Raw genomic sequence first — 22,573 nt, forward strand, 5'->3', positions numbered from 1 at the left:
GGCCTTCAGTCCGTAACCCAGGACACCGATGACAGGGCCTCGACTTCTGACATGGGCTCACTGACCATTCCAACAAGTAGGTACTCCCCAGAACAGAACACCCCACGTGGGCACGGGCGCCCTCCGTTTAAACAGGCCCCGTTGTCAGGCAGCGGAGGTTCCTGGAAGCAAGTCCACGCGCCTTGTGGGGGTTCCAGGGCGGCAGACGGAAGACGCCGACCAAGTAAGTACGAAGGGGGCCCAACCCCAGCGTCAACCCGCACCCAGGGACGCTGTGGGGAGCGGGTGGGGGGGCAGAGGCCCCAGGACTGGCTCATGCGCCTCTAAACTGCTCACGGGATTAACGGGAAGGCTTGATCAATACCGGTTTTCCCATCACAGGAGTGACTCACTGTTAAATCCTACCCGGCTTAAAACTCAGCTGAGAACAGAAACAAAACAGCAAGGTCAGATTTCAAGCAGCGACCGTGACTCGGGGACATTGAATGCTCGCAAACGAGGACCACTGAGCCCCCCTGCACCCCCGACCCTCCGGGTTTGCTGGGCAAGCCCCACTCGGCACCCTGAAAGGTCTGTCCTGGCCCTCCCAGTCCCCCGACCCACGGGGGGGGGGGGGCTCCGGTTCACAGAACAGTCCCTGGGGACAGGAAGAGGAAGTGGCTCTGACCTGAATTCCACACACCGGACAGGTGTGTGCGCACCGAGAGAGGAAGCGTTCAGAAACGCACACAGGTGCGCCGTCCCGGCGTACCGTTCCCCTCCATGCACGTAGCTGCCGCAGAATCTAAACACGGCAACTTCTTTTACCCGAAAACGGGGAAAGGGGTGAGGTCCCCCGCCCCCGATCACCGCGACGGGGTGCCCCGCAGACGGGCAACACGTCTCAAGCACGTAGCCGAAGCGTCCGAAGGCGCGTGCCCTTGTGGAAGTGTGTTCTTGCAGGTCGTGGGCCCGACTCCATCTCAACCTCCATCTGTACCCAACTCCCAGCACTGGCCAGGAGGGTCTATCCCACCACAAGGCGGCTTAGCCACCGCACCTGACTCCACCGCCAGGTGGTGGGTCTTCCCCCCAAGTCCACCTGCCGAAGCCCTCGCCCCCCGTGGGACGGTGTTAGGGCGGGCCTCGGGGTGACTAGGTTCGAATGCGGTCAGGAGAGGATGGCCGCCCACAATGGGATTCGTGTTCTTAGAAAAAGGAGGAAGCCGACAGTTCTTCCTCGCCCTCACGTGCTCCCTCTCCCCTGCTCTGTCTTGGGAGTACACAGAAGGAGACAGCCATCTGCAAACCAGGAAGCGGGTCCCTGCCAGACCCCAGATCTGCCAGCACCTTGACCTTGGACTTGCAGCCTCCCGAACTGGGAGAAACGAATGTCTGTTGTTTACCCCTGCAGCTCTGGACGAGGGCGTCACCGAGCCAGGGTGCGGGGGGCGGGGGGGTGCACCTCCCTCCAGGTCGTGTGACATCGCTGGCTGCCCAGGGACAGAGAAGAATGGCCGAGGGCTTGCTTCCGAGGCGCGTGAGGTGGGGGGGAGACTGCCCGTCCCACTTCCAGGCCCACGGGGGCTGTTGGCAGCCAGCGTCCTCCCACGGGGCCCAGACCAACAAAGGCTGCTCCTCCCAGCAGGGCGGAGGGAAAGCCTCTCGCAGCCAGACGGGCTCAGCTACCTCCCAGGCTCCTCGGAATCCGGCAGGTCTGGGCCTGAGTCCTGACTCCCCGGGGGGAGAACTTAGTACAAAGAACCGGCCCTAGAGAGTGACTGTGGGGACGGTGGACAGGCAGACGGTGATGGGCCAGTCAAGCAGCACCTCTCCTGGGCGCTCAGAGCCTCAGTTTCCTCCTCTGCAGAGCGCTGTTCCGCAGTGGCCGAGCTCCCTGCGGAGCGGCGGAGGTCCATTGGCAATAAAAAGATTGAGCTGTCAAAACAAATGAAAAACTTCCAGTCTCATCAGTGAGGGAAGCAAACAGCTACGCAAATCTCTCTCCTGGAAAAATAAGAAAATGAAAAAGCAATTACACGTCACATGGCTGATTAGTAATAAATTTCATTTGTGAGTGAACAGCACTCGAGTCCGGCTGCTGACTCGCCTTCCCCTGCGAGGAGCGCATTATCTGGGGGTCCTCTCGCTGTGGAAAACAAGCCCGGCCCCGGTGACTCAGCTCCGATCGGCGCCTGCTGGGGAGGCGTCCCCGGGCCGCACGCGGCCGCCACTGCACCCCCGTGGCACCTGCCACGCCGTGGCCACCCCAGGTGGAGGCGCTCTGCAGTGGAGCTCCCTCGCCGCCTCCCGTGGTGTGTACGCACAGATGAACCCATCAAGAAATAAGTATGGATTTTTAGGCCCTGGCTGGCGTAGCTCAGTGGATTGAGCGCAGGCTGCAAACCAAAGTGTCACAGGTTCGATTCCCAGTCAGGGTACATGCCTGGGTTTCAGGCCATGACCCCTAGCAACCACACATTGATGTTTCTCTCCCTCTCTCTCCCTCCCTTCCCTCTCTAAATAAATAAATAAATAAATAAATAAATAAGTAAAATATTTAAAAAAGAAATAAGCACAGATTTTCAACAACATACGATTTCCCATTTGGGCCATTTTTCAGTGGCATTAACTATGTTCTCTGTCTCCATTAAACAACTCCCTACTGCCCCCTCCCCCAGCCCCTAGCAACCACCGTCCTGTGTCTGTGAATCTGCCCACTGTAGGGACCTCCTATAGCTAGAATCACTGTGTGTGTGTATGTGTTCCTGGCTTATTTCACGTGGCACAACGTCCTCAAGAGCGTATGTCACACGCTCCTTCCTTTTGAAGGCCACTCAACACTCTATAGTTCCAGCCCACAGCTTGTGAGATCATTCACCCACTGTGGACACGTGGGCTGCTTCCACTTTTTGGGCTATTGCACAACGTTATTTGCTGCTATGAACACGTGTGTGCAAATACCCGACTCCCTGCTTTCGGCGCCAAGTAGGACTGCTGGATCAGAGGGCAATTTTATGTATAATTTCTTGCTGGAGGAACTGCCTCGTGGTGACTGCATTTGCATTCCCATCAGCCACGCGGAAGGTGTTCTCACTTCTTCCCCTCCTTGCCAACACTTGCGAGTTTCCATTTCTGATGCTCGCCACCCTAATGGGTGTGAAGTGGTATCTCACTGGGGTTTTGACGTGCATCTCCCTAATGACTAGCGATGTTAAGTAGCTTGTCCTGTGCTTATTGGCTGCAAAGAATAGTTGTTTTTTTTTTAAACCAAAGGACCTGACTCCTGCTCCTAAGGGAGTTTTCCGCCTGCCCCCATCCCCCCGCCCAGAAAAGCACCATCACTTCCTGTGAGCGGTTTCATCAGGTTGGTTAGGTCAGTGGTTTGGATTCCAAACACATTTCCCTTGGAAGCACCTGCTGAGGCGGGACCCGGCCTGAGCCCTGATTCTGGGAAGCAGAGATTCTGTGCCGTCCGGGAGGGCAGCTCCTCCCCACCGTCCCAGAGGAAGGCTGTCCAGCAAAACTGTGTCCTAATCAGACGATGTCTCTGCATCCCGCTTCCCACCCCTGCCTGAGCCCCTCTAGCTCTGGGGACTCCCATCCCTGCAAACAGCCCCCACCCTCCCGGGGTCACAGGTGCTCGACTTCCCCCGCCCCCCATTTAAAACACGTCTGTTTGTGTTTCTGAATGAGGAGCGCCCTGCTTTTTAGACCCTGTGGCCTGAAGGGGGGGCTGGGACTGCGCCTCCCGGTCCCAGGCCTCCTGCCCTTGACCATGCCCATCTGGCTCTGCCCCAGGAGGCCACATGACCCCGAATGACCTGGTGACCCCTGGGGCAGGAAGAGGGTGCAGGGTGCACGCTGTTTCACACTAGCATGTGAATGACTCCTTTCAGTCTTTGGTGCCCCCTCCCCCACACACAGGGGCTTTCTTGGGATCCAGAGGTGCCTCTCTCCTGGAGGAGAGTGGCTTCCCACCTTCCTCCGGAGGGAGGCAGCGAGAGCACCGGGAGGAAAGAGGAACACCAGGGAGGGAGAGGCGCTGCTGTCCCCAGGGAGGAAGAGGCACAACGGAGAACTCGTGAAACCCTGTCTACGGAAAATTAAGCTCAGTCTGACCGCAAGGGTCAGAAAAGGCAAGCGGGGCTGAGAGCAGATCATCGGAATCCACACACACCCAGGAGGGTTTTTTTTTTTTCTTTTAAGGACGTAAGCAACCTCTGACGTGTATTTCCTCCATCCTTACCAGCAAGAACAGCTCCCCCCCCGGGGCTTACGAAGGGCACTTCCCTGCATGGGAGTTCCATGGGTGCGCTTGGGAAATACTGCGCCCACCGTCTGAGGTGGGTGCCCTTAGCATGTCCCACCCCGCAGGTGAGGAAACCGGGCAGGGATGGTGCATCGGGGTCCCAGAAACCACCAATCTGAATCTTCTCTCTCTTTTATTTTAACCCGCACTGAGGACATGTTTATTGATTTTAAAGAAAGAGGAATGGGGGGAGAGGGAGGGAGGGGGGGAAGGAGGGAGAGAGAGAGAGAGAGAGAGAGAGAGAGAGAGAGAGAGAGAGAGAGAGAAACATCTACTGGTTGCCCCTCTTACACTCCCTGACCAGGGATCGAACCCACAATCTTCCCGCACACGGGACAACGCTCCAACTAACTGAGCCCCCGAGGCCAGGGCTGAGTTCTCATTTTGAGGGGCTCTGAGCTCTACTTGAACTTTCAAAAGAAAATCTGGACCCTTGCATGTGACCGGAGGGGCGAGCGGGGGGAGGAGGCGGGAGAACTGGTCCTGGACACAGCAGAAGGCCCCCTGACTGAGATGCTTGGGCTCTGCTGGCTCCGAAAGGTGGCAAATGATTTAAAATTCAGAATCCACTGTCCTGACAGCAGGCAAGTGGTGCGCGAGTCCCCAGGCCCACCGCTATCGCCCTGCCAGGAAGCCTCCTGCATTTGCCGTGTTTTTCAAGGCTGTTCGTCCAGCAACGTGCCCGGCTGAGTGAGGCGCCTAAGTCAACCTCAGTTAACGAGCACCAGCAGCAGAGCCCAGCCCTGGATGCAGAGCTGATGTCCCCCTTGGAATCCAACCACCCCTCGCTCCTCTCGGCCCCTGTGGGGAGGGCTGGGAGGAGCTCTGACAGGCCGGCCGGCACCGCAGCGGGCAGGGGCCCCTCATCACGGCGCCGACCACAGGACGATGCCCAAGAATACCCGGTGCCCGAGCCCAGGGCCACCTCTGGTCTCCCCAACCCAGCTAGGGATGGGGACCGGGGTCATCTCCAAACTGGGTGCTCTTGGAAAGTTAGAGAGCAGGACCCTGGCAATGAAGGAAAACATGCTCACCTGAAAAAGGTTTCACTTTTGTTGTTAGAGGAATAAGTTTAGACTAAGTATCACCCCACAGGAGACTCTGTGTGTGTGTGTGTGTGTGTGTGTGTGTGTGTGTGTTATTTTATCCCCACCCAGACATTTTTTCATTGCTTTTTAGAGAGAACGAAGAAAGGAGAAAGGGCAACATCAATGTGAGAAGGAAACATCGATTGGTGGCCTCCTCTACACGCCTGGGCCGGGGATCAAACCTACAACCCAGGTATGTGGCCTGACCGGGATTCAAACCTGCAGCCCTTCGGTTATGAGACGATGCTCCACTGAACGGAGCCACACCGGCGGGGCCACTCCCTCGGTCTTAACCCTGGTCCTCACCCTCCTCAGGCAGCCCTGATGCCCCGACAGGGGTGGGAGCTCCCCACGGAGCACCCCTGAGGGCCACAGTGGCCTGACCCGCACTGGCGTCTCTGTCTCTGCTCCCTGCAGTGCTGACCCTGCCCAGAAGCGCCCCCAGCTTACCTTCCCACCAGGTCCACCCCAATGCGCAAACAGTGCCAAAGCTCCCCACTCCCCGACCCACCTGCAGGTCCTTCCCTCAGGGGGCTGTCCCCTTGGGCCCCCAGACGCAAACAGTCCAGGCGCACTGAAGTCAACTGCCCTCCCTCAAGTCTTTCCACACTCTTCAGCAGGTGGATGCCCACACCAACCCCACTCCCCACCCTTCTCCAGACCCTCGGTCCGCCCCCCGTCATTTAGCACCAGACACGCATTGCTTCAGACTGCTCACCAATAGTAATTCACTTTTCCCAACAGGGCAGCCAGCTCCTTAAGGAGGGGGAAAAAAAAATCTTGCCTCTATCTCCCACGCCCTCTTTGCAACCAGAAGCAGGGCTCATACCCTCCTGAACGCCCACCTCCGGCCGCTCCACCTCAGGTGGGGACGTGGCCATGAACGTGGGGGTCCCCGGGAGCCAGCCCAGTCGGAGGCTCCAGAGGCTGACGTGAGCTCAGCCTTGCTGAGCTCAGACCTTCCCTGTGTGGAAAAGAGGGTCTACCCTTGAGGGGTGACAGTGCCCAGTGCAGGGCGTGGGGGACTGCAGCACCAGAGGGAGGCCAGCAGGGCCGCCGTGGCATGCGGAGAGGACACAGGTGTAAGCAGCCATTCTCTGGATGCTTTTGATCTGCCAGTTCTGCTTGGCGCTCTAGATACACCGTTGGTGATCACAGATACAATGTCGCCAAACTCAGACACACAGTAGGGGTCCTGAACGCATTGTTGCCTGTCCTGAACGCATTGTTGCTTGTACTGAACGCATTGTTGCCACGCCCAGATGCATTCTTGCCCATCCTTGCGCATCCCCAACAGGACAGTGTTATCCCAAACTGCAGGTGAGGACACTGAGGCTCGTGGCTCCCTTTCCCATGTGGCTCACTGCACCTGAGACGGGGAGACAAGGAGACAGAGCCGTGTTTGGGAGGACGGGGCTTCAAAGGCGGCGCTGCGCACCAGCACGCCTCGCCAACCCGGCGGATGAAAGGCGGGCACTGCCCTGGCTTGTCCGGGTGAGTCCGCATCCACGCCCGTTCCACATTCACAAGGTGTTTTTACAAGACTCTTTTTTACAAGCTATGCTTGAAGTGAACATGCCAAGTTCAAATGATGGTGTTTACATTTTCTGTAAGAAATATCCCACCTCACAAGGCTCCTCAGGAGCATGAAGCTTCCCCCCCCCCCCCAGGTGTTAATTATGTGCGGGAGTCCTCTTCACACCATCCCAGACACGTGAACTTCCTGGGGGGGAGGGCAGGCTTTACCTCCACTAAGGGCATCAAAGGCCTTGACCTAAAAGGAATGGGGCGCAGGGGGGGGGGGGGGTGTTGCTAAAGCGATGAGACTTTTAAGATCGGCACTGTCCCTGCCAGGATCCAAGTTTACGCGAGTCAAAACAGAAGCGGATGTCTGCTCACGGCGAGGCCACTGGTTTCAATGAGATGGGGAACTCCATCTACCCTGTGCCTCGGGAGCCCAGGGCTGGAAAGGCTGTGACGAAGGACAGAGGCCGGTTCTGTAGTTCAGAGGAAGGGAGTCTGCAGCTGGCGGCTGCAGAGGAGGCTGCACGCGGTCCTCCGCCGTCAGGCCATGCCTGGGGCCACCGCACAGCCTCTCGGCCCACCTTCCATCAGGCCCCCAGCTCCACGTGGTGTCAAGCCCCCCACAGCCAACACAAACGGGTGCTGACGGACAGTGCGTTAAATCCTATCTGGAGGGAACCCCCTCCTCGGGGGCGAGGCGACCTTGACCCGGGGCCGGACTCCCAAGGGACCTTTCCAGTAGCTCTTGGGTCTTGCTTCACCTCCGTGAGCAAAAAAGCCTTCGTGAAACAATGGTTTTTAAAGATAATTTTATTGCTTTCAAGTTCCACGCAGTAGTAGTAGTGACTGGTGTGATAAAGTGTTTCGGCTGGCAGGCAGTAAAAATAAATTTGTTGTGAAGAATGCTTTAGAGTGAACGGGATGAGAGGGGGCAGCGAGCGTATCCCTTTAAGAAATAAGCGATCTCTGGAGGTCTTCCTAGGTGCCAGGCACGGGACCATGTCCCGTGACCATGTCCCGGGAAGTCAAAGATGGCATGGGACCATTTTCTGCCTTGACTAGCGGGGGAAACTCTATGGGGGTAATGCACTAAAGAAATATAAAGAAAGCCCTGGCTGGCGTAGCTCAGTGGATTGAGCACGGGCTGCGAACCAAAGCATCGCAGGTTTGATTCCCAGTCAGGGTACATGCCTGGGTTGCAGGCCATGACCCCCAGCAACTGCACATTGTTGTTTCTCTCTCTCTCTCTCTCTCTCTCTCTCTCTCTCCCTCCCTTCCCTCTCTAAAAATAAGTAAATAAAATATTTTTTTAAAAATTTTTTTTAAAGAAAAGAAATACAAAGAGAGTGCCGAGGGGCCATCCTGCTTGCAGCGCCAACACCACCACCGGAGAGGGGGCGAAATGGCCCCTCGTTCTTACAAGAGTTTGCCAGACGGCAAACTGGTCACACGGTTGTTCCAAGCAGACACGCTCTCCCCCACCAGGGCCGAGAGACTCGAATGAGACCAGCCTGTTTCGGAAGCAGCCAGCAGGGTTGTTCAAAGCATCTGAGATGATGGTAGCCTGTAGTGCTTTCTCAGAGAGCCAAACAAATGGTTCCCAAGTTAAAAATAACAAAAGGCGACCACGGGGTGGGGGGGGACGTCTAGAACTTTCTAAATGTGGAACGGAACCACCACCTGTATACGAAGTGTGGTCTCCATGGAGAACGTGAGAAAGAAGATTCTGAAAATACCAAAAAGGTATGACACCGAATACAGAAAAAAAAAAAATCTCACACAATACAGCCAATGTGAGACCCAACGCCACCAGTAATGGAAATGTGTCTTATTATTCTCTATTAGGGTTTCTGGCTTGTGAGCATCTTAACTACATCAAACTGCCCAAGGGGACCAATACAAGGATGATAATTAAAGTGTAACCACATATTTAAATAGAGCAATGGGAAGGAAATATCTCGGTTTATTTTTCAAAGTGAATCAGTAGGGTTGTTTCGTTTGTTTGTTTTAATCTCTCATCTCAGAAGGAATAGGTTAGGACTTTCCGTTTATAAAAGTCCTGTGAAGACACTGCAAGTCCCAGATTGTAAAAGGCACGCTAGATGCAGTAACTCTGCCAAAGCTGTGTACATCTTTTAAGAAGACCTTAGGTCTCGCGTGCTAGCTATTGGAGACAGTGCGGCAATCTTAATCCTAAACCATATCCCCGGGGTTGCTGCAGAAGCCTGTGGCCTCCACATTTTTCTGAAGTTGGTTCCCAGGAGCCAAGCAGGAAAGCAAAATCCAGGGGAGAGGGGGGCCAGGGGGACGCTAACTTCATCCCTGGGGTGCTGTGAACGGTCACCCAAGAGGCTGCGTTTCCCGGCTGGCCACTAGATGGCGCCTCGGCATTAGTGAGGTGGGCAAAGTGTACCCTGGCCGGTTCTCGGGGCCCTGGCAGAAATGGACAAATGGGAGGATTAAGGGAGAAAGCAAAACAAACAGATCTCTGAAATGGAAGGTGAACTTCGGGGGCCTGGCCACTCTTTACTGTAAAAAAAAATAGTAAAATCACACAACCGTGTGTAACCAGCAAAATGCAGTCTTGTTAAAGAAACTTAACAGAGTTTTATTCTAGAATGGACATCTACTGAGCACCTACTATGTGCCAAGCTACCACATTTCAAAGGCGAGGGCAGTTGAGCATGGGGTGTGTCCTACAGCTCTGGCACTATGCAAAGAGCGCTTCTTCTCCAGGACATCAGGGTCATCAGAGCAGCAGCAGCTCAAGTCCAAGGGGCTCAGCCTATGCCAGCCTCTCTCCTCAACATTGGACGTACGGATTAATTCACTTAGTTTTTGTAAGTAACTGCATGAAGTAGATCCTGTTCCAATTACAGCTTTGTAGATGAGGAAACTGAGGCGCGCGGGAATTAAATAACCTGCCTGAGATCTTAGCTGTTGAGGAGCTGAGATGCCTACTAAGGTCTTTCGCTGTGCGGCTCTCCGCAGCCTCACAGAGTGGCAGCAGGTAAGGTATGAGATGGCTAAACACAGCAGCGGTTACGGACACAACAGCAGTGAGGGGGAGTCAGGCGCCCAGGAGTCAAGGTAATCCAGAAAAACGTCCAGGAGAGGGGGCTGAGCTGGAAACCGAAGGAAGGCATCTCAGATCGGCCAAAACCTCGGACAGGCATTTGGGGGTGAGGAATTCACCGACTCGGCTACAGTCGGGTCCCTATTTCACAGATCTACCTGAGTCCTGTAGAGATTTTTAGAAATGACAAAGATTATGTTTGCCTCCCCCACAGAAAAAAATTTGTTTCTGACATTGGTTTCTAAAACTATTAGAAAATGCCTTTATTTTATTGTTTCATAAGGAAAAAAAAGTCTCTCCCAATTATTTTCATGTTCTACATTTCTGGTGAGACTCAGAAAAGTTAAATAACTTGTTTAGGACCAAAGAATGAACTGGGGGCAAAGGAGAAACGAGGACCAGGTGACCTTGCTGCGTTCTAGAGTAGCACTTTCCTCTCCCCTGTTCGGTACGGGGGTAGCAGAGCAGGAGAGAGAAAGAACATTCCAGGCCAGGAACACAGCAGGTGCAAAGCCATGGATACAGGACCTGCATGGCTTACTCCCTGCAGAGCTAAAGCGGGGTGCTGGGGAGTGCTGGGAACTCACAAGGGATCCCTACAATAAAGTCTTATTAAGGAGGCATCACAGCCCAATCACAGGGGCCTTGGACTTGATTCCCAGACCAGGATCGGGCACCACAAAAGGCACATGGGAAGAATTGGGGGCTGGCAAATCTGCTGAACCAGAGAGACGACTCAGGGGTCGAGTGCACATGCCCTCAGAGAGTCCATGCAGATCTGGACTAGAAGAGGGTGTAGAGAGAAACAGGGACCAATCAGACCCATTTCGAGTGACTCAGTGAGGTGGAAAGGGGACGTGGCATTCATCAGCCTCCCCAGCAGAGGATGGGCTGAAGAACTGAGATTGAACTAGAAATTCCATCCTGAGCCGACGCTTGTGGCTGAAAACCCACTGACGTACTTGTGAGAAAGAGAATCCCAAATACATCGCCCGGCCAAGTCGGGCGCGGAAAACAAAAGAAGTCCCTGCGATAGGATCACGTGTCTACTACCCCGTGTTGTGACCCAACTTATGCGAGGAGCTCGCTGTCCACAGGAATCGGACCACAGGACCGAGGGAAGCAACACAGAGATCTTCCCCTGTGGCTGGCTTCTGTTCATTTGCTTTCGTGACACTCTGTGCTTCTCTCTTTCAAACCTTGAGTCTGTGGGTGGGTAGATGAGCCCCCTGGTCTGAGACCCAGGAAAACCAGGCATGGAGAATAAACACAGGACCACACCGATGCACCTGACCCGTGAAGACTGTCTGACCTAAATACAATCATCAGCTAATGACTTGGAACAGCACTGCTACAGCCAGGTGGGTTGTGCACCCCTCACCTAGGTGTTGGGTGGTTTTCTTTTCTTTTTTTTTTTTTAGGCTTCCTACTTTTTCTCCAAGGAGGTCGTTCAAGGCCACTCAGATACATCAAATGAGAGGAATATGGCAAACCTTTTACGCATACAGTCACTGCTCTTTAATTATCATCAGACTTCTGTTCCCTAAAGTGCTACGAACCGCAACCTGCCGAGCTCAACTCGGTGCTGTCTCGTTGACTCAGCCAGACGCGCATTTGCAATAATCAATTTTACAGAGTCAAACCGCGGACGACAGGCAGACCTCAGAGATTATGTGGGTTCAATTCCAGACCACCACAATAAACCGAATCGTCATCTTTTTTTTTTTTGGCTGGTGGAGGGTCTTGCCTTCCTTTTTTTTTTTTTTAAAGCAACATCTGCGAAGCAAACAGAACCAGGTACGCTAGTAGTATTTTACACGGGAGGACAAGTTCAAACTAGACATCTACAGTATCTCGGGAAAACGTAAACGTTCAGCTCTATAAAACGTGTACGCTTTTAGGCTGCCGAAATCTGCCTGCTCTTCCCTGTCCAGAGTGATTTAAAGAGCGGCCTGCGTGCACCTGAGTCACCCAACTGACAGCGAACCCCAACGACACTTTACAGAAAACGCGGGCCCCGTTAAAAAGAAAGGAGCCATACGCAAGTACGCACAGTGGCGGCCATCGGGTAACAGAAAACTCTCCAAATGTGAACGGGTGCATGGAGATACGCACAATTACGAACAAATGGCATTTTTATTCTATGGACGTTACTGAAGTACAGGCCTGTCTCGGTAAGATGGCTGAGACGGTGAAGGAGGTGCAAGAATAAAGTTTCGAACTACTTCCCCGGCCCCACAAAAACTTTCTGGACTAGGAACTGAACAGTTTCTGCTGTGTTTAAAATATAAATGCGTGCGTGCGCATGCGCGCGCAGACAGTTACAACGTGAGTCCTTGTGGAGAAAGCCCAGCCGTGTCTGCCGCACCACTGCGCTGTGCGCGCGCGCCGCCAGACTCACTCCAACGAGGACATGTGGGTTTCGAGACCTTCCGCCGTCACCGTTGTAGGTACGACAGTGTCACTCAGCTCTGCGGACACATCCCCAGCACCTTATGAAGGAAGCCATCACTGTCCAAGGAGAGACAGACTCCGAGGACAAAGGCCACCACCCCTGAATCCCGGCTTCCTCATCCCCGTCAAAACCAAGGGTCTTATCACTGGAAGCTACTGCCGTCGGAGCCATGAGCCCCTCGTCCTAAAGGGAAGCCTTTCTGTCGTGTCCCAGCAAAATCTGAAGGACAGCCTGTAAGCTGAAAACGTCTTCCAGACCAGGGCGGGAGGAGGAAAGGAAAATGGAAGCCTTCTGCATGGGTTTCTCCGGTGTTTTAAATAAGCAGGGTAAATATTTCTATGGTTTGACTCATGGCTTTAGAAACGTATTATGTAAGGTTTCTTTTAATGGTATCAGAATGAATTTTTTTTTAACTTAAAGAACTGAGTCCAATAAGTACTCAGCATATATTTACTTAGGAAGAGGGTGGAGGGGGTGCAGTTCAAGTAAAGAAATAGCCAATTATTTCCTTGAGATTGTGGAGTTCATCGATTTCCTAAGCCATAAGTGGAATTGGAATAAGTGAAAAAAAGTAGGAAATTCTTCAAAACTGATCTCTGGGTCTTTACAATATGGGCAAAACTGATTTTAAGAAAAGAAACAATGATTAGGCCTTCAAAAGTTTGAAAGTTGTGAAATCAAAGCTATTGTTGATATTGAGTCAATTAGACCAAAGCAATTTAACGAGAGAAACTTCATCATGCGGAGGAAATATGCATCGATTGTGCTAACAACCTAATTTGTTTATTAGCCGTTTTATACCAAACATACGCCCTTTCCTCGGAACAAATCGGTGCGTTTGTTTTTTTCCCCAGATCCTTGGGAGGGGAGAGGGGTGGGAGACGCTCACGTTTTATAGTTTTGATCTTTCCAAACACGGAAAACCAGTCACGCTCCCCAGGTGCCAATCGGGCTGCGTGCGTCCCGACGTCAGACCTGGGGTGGCGACACCCCACGCCAGCCCCCTTCTCAGTCTAAGTCAAACCCTCTTTTCACAAACAACCAAAAAATGTTCTCTGGATGGTCGGATGCCAAACACCGTTTTCGAGGAAGGGTCGGAGGGCTTTATTCATTATTCCCGTTACCATGTTTAAAGCGCTCAGCATTTCCCTTCAGAGCATCTCGGACACAGACACCAAGGACCCGCACCCTGCGAGCACGTGCGGTGATTACGTCGTTAGTCGTCAGAGGGGAGAGACTCGCTTAGGCTCAGGGACCGCCTGTGACGGCCTGACCCAGAACAGCCGTTCCCAGGGAACAGGCCCGCGGGCGCACACACCTCTCCCGTGAACCAGGGTTGATTTTTAAATGAGTTGAAAACAAATCTTCTAATAGATTTGAAAACAAATCTATTTTATGATTTAAAAAAAAAGTTTCAAGCTGTCATTGCCCCCTTGACCTCATTTTTTTACTCCTGCCCTTTTAAACACAGCACGTGGGTTTCAATGACACAAAAGCCGTGAAGGGGACTCCGGCTCCGAGCGTTGTCGGCACGGCTGTCGTAACTGATGTCACCATGGGTGGGTGTCTCCTCGACATCATGGTCCGAGGTGGCACTGCAATGGGAGGCCAAGGGCACAGGGCACAGGCCTGTTGAGAAGATCAACACCACCGATCCCACGTCACTATCCTAAGTCTACAGAAAGGGCCTTGGAAATGCTGTTTGCTGTCTTCTCAGAACAACTCTGTTTCCTGCAGGAGTGCATATCACACCCCCAGGGCCCAAGCACAGTCCTCTTTCTCTGGTGGGCTCAGGCACGAGGGGCGCGCTTCATACAGCCGGCGCCCACTAAGTGCTGGCTGGCTTCAGTTGCTCCTTCCCAGCGCATTCTGACAAAACAAATGAAAGCAGATTTCAAAGGAGGCTACCATCCCTCTGGGAATCCCTTGGCAGAACTCGAAGGCAACAAGTGAAAACGATACAGTTCATTTGCATTTGCTGCCCTGGTCTGGCAACAATGCGGACAGGAAACATTCTTATGAGTAAACTAAGCCTCAGACAAAGACCAAACACCAGTGTAAACAACCAGTATTCTCTAGGTCTTTTCCGATTAAAAGGCCAAGGCAAATTTGGATAAGGGCATAGCAGTTTAATAACAAAAGATGCCTTTGTTAGAATCTAAAATCTTTTGTTGCACAAGAAATTTTAATTTTTGTATGTTATGGTACACCTGAAATAGCTACTGTATCTTACAAAGGTGTTTTTTTTCCCCTGCTCAGATTCTAAAGCTATGTAAGAAATAAGCAACAAAGGGAAAAAAAACACTACATGAAAATGAACGGTCTCCCTTCAGTCTTTACGATCAGGGTGGTTAATATGGAATATCAAAAAGAGAAAAAAGAAAAAAGAAAAAAAGAAAAGAAAGTGAAAATTCTTTACCCCCCTAAAACACTACATTATTTCTTTGTTGGAAAACATATGGAAGAAACTGGAACTATAAAAAAGCCATCCAAACTCAGCTCCTAAACTCTAATCTTGGAAGGACCAACACGGTTTTAGATTCAGTTAAGAACTTTACTGTTATAAATCCGACTTCCACTAGCATGTGTGTTTTGAATCCAACCCCCTAGTCTTTAACTTGAACTGTGTATAAGCAAGGTTCTTTTTTCCCTTCTGTCCATGCCTGCTGAATTCTTTTCATGAAATGGCCACAATGTTTAAAATGGAAGTGATTTTTTAAGGAGTCATCAGATTACTCGACTATCACGCGTAAGCTTCAAATATCAGTTTGTTGGATTGCTGGAATCATGGAAAAACCGTAAGTAAAGGGGAGACAGACACACCAACCTGTTGGACAAATTTACTTAATGATTTTAATAAAGTGTCTATGTTCACAGTAGCATAACACATTCTTTCCAGCCTTAGCATATGTCTTTAAAAAAAAAAAGGTTTATTGGGATATAATGCACATACCATAAAAGGCACTAATTTAAAGTGTACCATTCAGTAGTTTTATGGTATATTCAGAGTTGGGCAACCATCCCCATAATCTAATTTTAGAACATCTCATCACCCCCAAAAGAAACTGGGGTACCCTTCCCCAGTAACTCCCTGCCCCCTCTCCCCTCAGCCTTACAGCTGCTAATCCCGGTTCTCCATAGGAGTTGCTTATTCCAGACTTCATTTAAATGGAATTAAACAATACATGATCTTTTGGGGCTGGCTGCTTTCACTTTCCATGTTTTTAAAGTTCTCCCAGTCAACCTTAGTGCATTTCTTAAGGCTGGACTTTCCTAATCCTTTCCAAACAAATGACCCTTTCAACTTCAAATCCTGACCCACACCCCATCCCCTCCCCAGAAATGCCATTTTACTGGTGATTTGTCTCTCGAGAATCTACACGATAATTTGCTGTTTAGGTTCTTTCCAAACTTCTTGTTCTGGATTCTTCTTCTGGTAATAAAACACTAACTCCTTCACACACCAACCTTCTAACCATTTCTCTAACAATAGGCTGTGACTGTGTCTGGGGCAGAAAGATGACCGAATCCTTTTTAATAAGATGGCCACGACATGTTGAAAACCCGCATTAATTCCTTTTTGTAAGGCCACCGGAGTATGTGGCAGCCACTCACAATGTCCCAACCTCCTTCTTTTAGAGGGTCTGGTCACATTCTATGGATACGAAACCATCACGTCGGTGGGACTTTATCTGCTTCCAAAACCTTCTCCCTTTTCGAAATTAAAGATTTTCAGAAGCTCACCCTATGGCTGTGACAACGAGGAGACACTAACCCCTAAATATGCCAACACACTCTGGAACCAGCACCCCACTCTTCATGGCTGGACCAGACCGCCGGAAGGACACCAGGCTGGGATGGGACTCAGTAGCTACTTCTCCCAGAGTTGAGTGTTCTAGCAGCTCACGGAACATATGTATGCTCACTCCGGACATACCATGTAATCCCCACAGCTTCCGAGCTGCAGGGAGGGGCAGGCACGGAGCTGGAACTCCAGCAAACTGCATTGAGGGTCCCGGGTGCTTTGTAGCTTTCCACCAGGTTTTTAGGAGCCAAGCATTTCCAAGGCATCTTGGAGAAAAGCTCTGGCTACGCAGGATCATAAACATACACTGAAATACCCCCTTTCCTCTCCTGTCTGTTTTCTCAAGAAAGAAGCGCCTTTCGCGGACACTGGATGCCCATGAAGAACGCTCCAGGCGACAGGACGTCCGACTCTAAAATGCCGGACTGGGGCCACGCACAGGCCAGGCCAGGCCAGGCCATCACTGCTGCCTGTGAGCTTCAGAACTTAGCTGCCGTGAGAGAAAAACACCAGAGACACCACCCACCCCGCTCAAGAGGGTGCCGTTGTGAGATGGACGCCGTCTCTTGTGTCTCCCAAACCACACTTAGTGTTTCAAGGCCGGAGACCCCCTTTGGTTCCCCACCGCCGCCGCCGCCGCCACCGACCATCTGCGAGCCTGACAAGGGCGCCCCGAGCCTCTCGCCCAGCCCACTGAGCTCGAAGTTTAGGAGACAAAGAGCCGGAGAGCTCCGGCCGGTGGCGGGTCGGGCGTCGATCTGCGTCTCACTCCCCGCGGGAAACGCGCGCGGGCCGTCCACATCGGCTCTCACCCCATCGGGGACGCGCTCCTGCCCGGCATCCAAGAAGAAGAAGAAGGGCTTGTTTGTACAAACAGCCCGTCGTAACGGCGCCCGCGTCGGGGCCACGCGGCCCCCCGCTGCCTCGGGATGCCCCCCCCCTCACTCTTCCAGGCTCGGTCGTGATTTTTCACGTTGGCACCACGTGCATACCCTCGGCAACCATTACTCACCAACACGCCCTCAGCGTCCCCAGCCCCGGCTCTGCGCCTGCATGTAAAGTTTAATCGTGATCTAGTCACCCTACACCCATCGCGGACGCACCCAGTGAGCCACGTTTCAATGTTCTGAAAAGAACAGCAGCAGCCCCCTCCTCCCCGCCGTCCACAGCCCGTGGGGCCCAACTTCTCCCTCCTTCCCTCTCTCCCTCCCTCCCTCCCTCCTTCCCTACCTCTGCCCGACGCTACCAAAACAAAAGCTATCAGATTGCAAGCGATAGCGACTGTGGAGCGATATTGCTTATTAACTATGCACAAAGGAAGTACGGGGTCGGGGTAGGGAGTGCGACACCACTCCGGCCGCGCAGCAGCCACGGCCGGGGCTGCTCACTCGCAAGCCACACGCGCTCCTCTCGCCCCGCCGACGCCGCGGACCCTCGCGCTCCGTGACCGAGGGCGCAAGACTCCTCCGGCTGCGCAGGGCGTGTAGGTGTCGCCCGCGGCCGTGCGGCGGCGGCGGCGGCGGCGGCTACAGCCCGCGTTGCAGGCACGTGTGTGTGGAAATGCACGTCGGCTCCGACCACACACCCACTCCCGCACACTCGGGTGCTGCGCGACCACCGCCCCCCACCCCAACCCCAGCCCCTCCAGGAGCAGGAGAGCGTTCACCGGTCGGGTAGGAGGTGGGGGCCCGGACGCGCTCCCCGGAAAAGCCCGGCTGATGCAGGGCCCCCGCCTTCGCACTTTTTTTTTCCACGAGCTGCATGAAGGGATGGGGTCCAGGCGGGCACGCGCCCCGCACCCCAGAGCCGCACTGAGCAGCGCAGTGAAGCCAGGAGGCGAGGAACCCGCGGCGGATCCAGCGAAAGTGACGGGAAAGGACAGGAATCTAAAGCGCCCGAGGGGCAAAGCGCGCTGGGCGTCAGGAGGCCGCGCCAGGAGGTTTGGGGACGCGTCCTGGGGCTGCGGGTCCGCTCGGCGCGGCACCTCCCCATCCAGGACCAGCGGCACCGCACCGGCCGGTGGCTGCCCGCCGCCGCGCCGCGTCGACCCCGCCGCGAGGGTTCCGCGCGGCCGCAGGAGCTGTCACCGCCGTCAGCGCGCGGCGCCGGAGCCGGGGCGGCACGCCGAGCGGCCCCGCGCGCCTGGAGGCGGACGAGATGCGTGTTGCGGAGCCCGGCCCGGTGCGAACTTCCCGGATCGAGTCCCCGCGCCCGGCCGGGAAGTGAGCGCTGCGGGGACGCGCTGCCCGCGGGGCAGGGCTCTCGGGACCGCAAAACAGAAAGCCCCCGAGGCCCCTCCTGCGGGGGGGGGGGGCGGCGGCGCGCCGAACCGGGGTCCGCGGGGCTTAAACACCCCCAAGCCCCGGCTCCCCGCCGAGCCCCTCCGCGCCCCGCCCGGCCGCTCCCGCGCCCCCGGGGCCCGACAGCTGCGACCACTCGAATTTCGCAAAAAACAGGGCGCAGCCCCTCGCAGGAAAAGTTCCCGCAGTGGCCGCGGGCGGCGGGCAAATACTCACTTTCTCCACTCGTCGGCCAGAGCGAGAGCGCGGCGGAGAAAAACAGGAGCCCCCACAGCGAGGTCAGGGACCCTCCTCCGGAGCCGGACTTCATTCCTTTGATTTGGGACGCAATTCCCCTTTCTCAAAAATAAAAGGGGTTGGGGAGGAAAAGAAAAAAAGTCTCCAACGCGGTCTTCGCCCCCCTTCCACAGGCGAGGGCGAAGGAAACAATACTCCGAAGGCGGAGCGCAGCGGACGGGGCGGGCGGCGCGGCGGGCCCCTCAGCGCCGGCAGCCGCAGCCCAGGGCTCGGTCGAGTCGGGAACCCGGGGCGCGCCGGGGCGGGCTGTCGGCGTCGTCGGCCTCCATTTTCAAACCAGAGAGGCAGGAGGGGGGGAAACTGCGGGGAGAGGGGGCAAAGCCCAAATCCGTCCGGGCCAGGCGCAACAAACCTGACCCCGGCCCCGGGGAGGAGCTGTCCGCCGCCCGAGCCTCGGCGGCGGGAGGGCGCGACGCAGTTCGCAGGATCGCCCCGAAGTCCCCGGCGCGGGCGAGGCCGGTCGGGCCGAAATGCGGAGCGAAAATGAATGAGCGGCTCCTCGCCTGCTGGTCCTCCGGACTCCGCTCGCCGCCGCCGCCGCCGCCGCCGCCGCCGCCGCCGCCTCCCTCGGCGCCGCCGCCGGGAGCTCCTGCCCAAAACCAGGACACACACAAAGCGGCGGGCCGCCCGCGCCGCGCTCAGCACTCCCGCCGCCCGCCCCGCGCCAGCCCCCGCCCGGCCCCCGCCTGCCGCGCCGCCGGCCCCGCGCGCGGGGGCTCCGGCGAGCTGAAGGTCAAAGCCGAGGCGCGCGGCGCGCCGTGGAGCTCCCCCGGCGCGGGAGGGGCGTGGAGGGCCCGGGGAGCGGGGCCGAGGGTCTCCGAGCGCCGGGCACGGGCGCGCCTGGAGCAGGCTCGCTGGCAGCGTCCCTCTCGCTCTCCCGCCGCTCTCGAGTTCGCCCGGTGCGCTCGCTCCTCCTCAGGTTTTTTTCCCCTTTTTTTTTTTTCCGCTCAGCGGAGTTAATGCTGGTAAACAAGAGCCTCAGCCTCGCCGCGCCGCTGCCGCCGCCGCCGCCGCCGCCGCTGCCACACACTGGGGGCTGGCGCGCGCGCGCTCCGGCCCGCGCACACGCGCCCGCGCGCTCCCGAGAGCCGCCACCGCCGCAGCCGCGGCGCGCCCAGGGCCCGGCCCAGACCGGCGCGCGCCAAGAGCCGGAGCCCGGGATTCCAGGGACGTGCGGAGCGGAGCCGGAGCGTGGGGTGCGAGGCGGAGAGGCACCGCCCCCGTCCCCCGCCCGCGCTGCCGCCGGCGCGCACCCAGACACACACTCGCGCGCGCGCGCGCCCACTTGCTCACGCTCCCACCCGCACTGCGCCGGCCACCCTGCACGCGCGCTCCCCTCCCGCAAGACTCCAAAAACAATGCCCCCGGCGCCGGTCCGGGCTGGGCGGAGGGGCCGAACGGGGAGAGGATAAGGGGAGGGAGTGGGGTGGGCGGGGAGTGCGGGGCCCGAGAGGTTCATTGAAAACAACAACGGCGCGGCTGGAAAGCGCGTTTCCCCGGTTCTTGAAAAGCTTCATTGTTTCTTGCAGCTGTTGCAAAATAAATAAATAAGTGCGTGCATGCGGCATTTTTTCGCAGCGCGCTGGAAAGCCCGAACGTGGAGGGAGGGGCACACCTGGGAGAAAGGAGGCTCCCAGGCTCCCAAGGCGGGCACTTTCCTGCAAGGCTGCGGCGGCCGCCGCATCGCGACTTGGAGCCCAGAGTTCCAGGGGCTCGCGGGGATCTGAGGGGGTAGGGCGCGGCCCTTGGAGCTCGGCTGGGGGATGCGAGGGGGGACTGCCCGCCGCGAGTCGGGAGTCTGGGAAGGGGGGGCGCAGGCGGGCTGCTGCCCCGCGTGCCCAGGGCGCGTCCCCACGGCGACCGCCAGGGGGCGCAAAAGGCGCCGGGGATGGCTGGCCCGCGGATCACCTCCCTCCCTCCGGGAGAGGAAATGTGGGGGCCCCGCGTGGGGGCCCGGCGGCCTGGGTCGCGCTGGCGGGGGCCTCGAGGACCCGCGGCCCGCCCCGAATGCTCCTCGCGATGCTCGGCGCTCCACCACGTGGGCAGCTTCGGGGAGCGACCGAAGCGCGTGCACTGTGCAGGCTGCGGTGGCCCCGAGGCTAGGGGGTGTGTCCTAGGGGCCCCCGGAGGACGAGGTCCGGGAGCCGCGGCCCAGACCCGTCTCCGGGCTAGAGTCCGGGCTCTGGAACACGCCACACGCGCGCGACCAGTGGTCCCAGCAGAAACCCACCCGCACCTGCCTCGGGTCCTCCCGGGCCCCTCCCTCTGGCTTCCTTTGCTGTGTAAGTGACTGGAAACCAGCGCCAACCCCGTCTCCCCTGCGCTCCTCCGGCGTGTACCCGACGAGAGGCTTCCCCAAAGCCATCGAACGAATACATGCTGCGCAGCCCAGGTCCTTCGAGGGGGACACGGTGGCGATGGCTGGAGAGAGGAGTTTGAAATACGTGGACTTTTAAAAATAGTGAGTGGACCACGTGTGGCCTTTAATGTGATCGGGTTTCATGACCCGGGCTAATTGATGTCAATAATAAATAAAAAAAGAAAATGCCTCATGAAACTCGTGCACGGCTGGATCCAGTGGGAGCGTTTGTCTCGTAAACAACCGGGCTGTCTGCTCGGGGAAAACATCTGTTCTAGGGAGAAAAGGCAGGTTTATTTATTTATTTTTTTACTCTCTAATTGTAAAAGACTTCCGAGTTACATTATGCACCCCGTCGTTTGTAAACAATTTTTTTAAAAAAAAAAATGAAGATCTGAAAACAAGGCAAGAGCTATCATAATGGAAACCTAGGCTCTCTCCCCCCACTTATATTTATTCCCTAGATCATTTTTCTCCTTGGAAATTTTTAGCTCAATTCAGTGAGTCAGTTGTATAGAACGGACATAAATCTTTTTTTTACTTAAGAGAGTTATTCATGTGGGATTGTTTTTGCTTAACTGAAATTCAGCTTAATTTTTAAATAAAATGTTCCAGTTTCAGATGTGCTGGACATGAACAAAGCAAGAAGTATATTAGAATCCTTTTAAAAGAAACTTAAATTTAGCATGTATCATTTAAAAATTAGGCACTCCTGTGAATAATTAAAATTCAGTCTACTGATTGTTAAATATTTGTTCAGAGTTCCCTGCATGAGGTTGGTCTGGATGCCTACAGATTCAGTTACATGAAAAGGAAAATCCATATTGTATTTTCACTATATTTGGTGTTTAGAATCGTTAGATACTAGCTTGTAAATTTAGAAGTTGAGAGCCGACGTTGAGAAGACTAATGCTAATATAAAAATCTTTAAATACCACACAACATATTTTTACTATTAGTAATAAAAACTCCCCTTCAGTCCTCCCTAGGGACATGAAGTACATAGAACAAAGAGAAATGCTTCGTTATTTAAATTGTAGGGTTTTTTAAAAAAAAAACTAGGATGACTTTTCATTTGTATATTTTTAAAGTGCTTGTATTTTCTTAAAGTAGTAGGAAATCGATAAGATTAAGCTATTTCAGGCAGTGAAGTTAGATAGTTATTATGTAGCTTAATAGGAATAAAGAATCAAAATGTAGTTTCCCTTTCAGCTTCGACCTGATCACATAGACAAAGAAGGCGATTATTATTTTTTTTCAATGATTACATTCTACATATAGAAGTGAAACTTATTTTTTCAACCTTGGAAATAAAATCACATAGTGAAACAGGAGTCTTTGCTTTATGACCACACTGACAATGTATCAAACTCTGTTA

General features: G+C 54.7%; 1 protein-coding gene across 2 annotated transcripts in view; it reads right to left on the reverse strand.

The window, feature by feature from the left end:
• The window catches only part of IGF1R (insulin like growth factor 1 receptor), a 223,772-nt gene extending 204,899 nt beyond the window's left edge, over positions 1–18,873 (reverse strand). For both annotated transcript variants that reach the window (XM_045825054.1, XM_045825053.1), the window contains exon 1: positions 18,756–18,873. In XM_045825054.1, coding sequence (XP_045681010.1) covers positions 18,756–18,849 — 94 coding nt within the window. In that variant the 5' untranslated portion in view covers positions 18,850–18,873. The remainder of the gene's footprint in view (positions 1–18,755) is intronic.
• Between the last annotated feature and the right edge of the window lie 3,700 nt (positions 18,874–22,573).

Source organism: Phyllostomus hastatus, unplaced genomic scaffold, assembly GCF_019186645.2.
Source record: "Phyllostomus hastatus isolate PE091 unplaced genomic scaffold, TTU_PhHast_1.1 phas_scaffold_555, whole genome shotgun sequence".
NCBI lineage: Eukaryota > Metazoa > Chordata > Mammalia > Chiroptera > Phyllostomidae > Phyllostomus > Phyllostomus hastatus.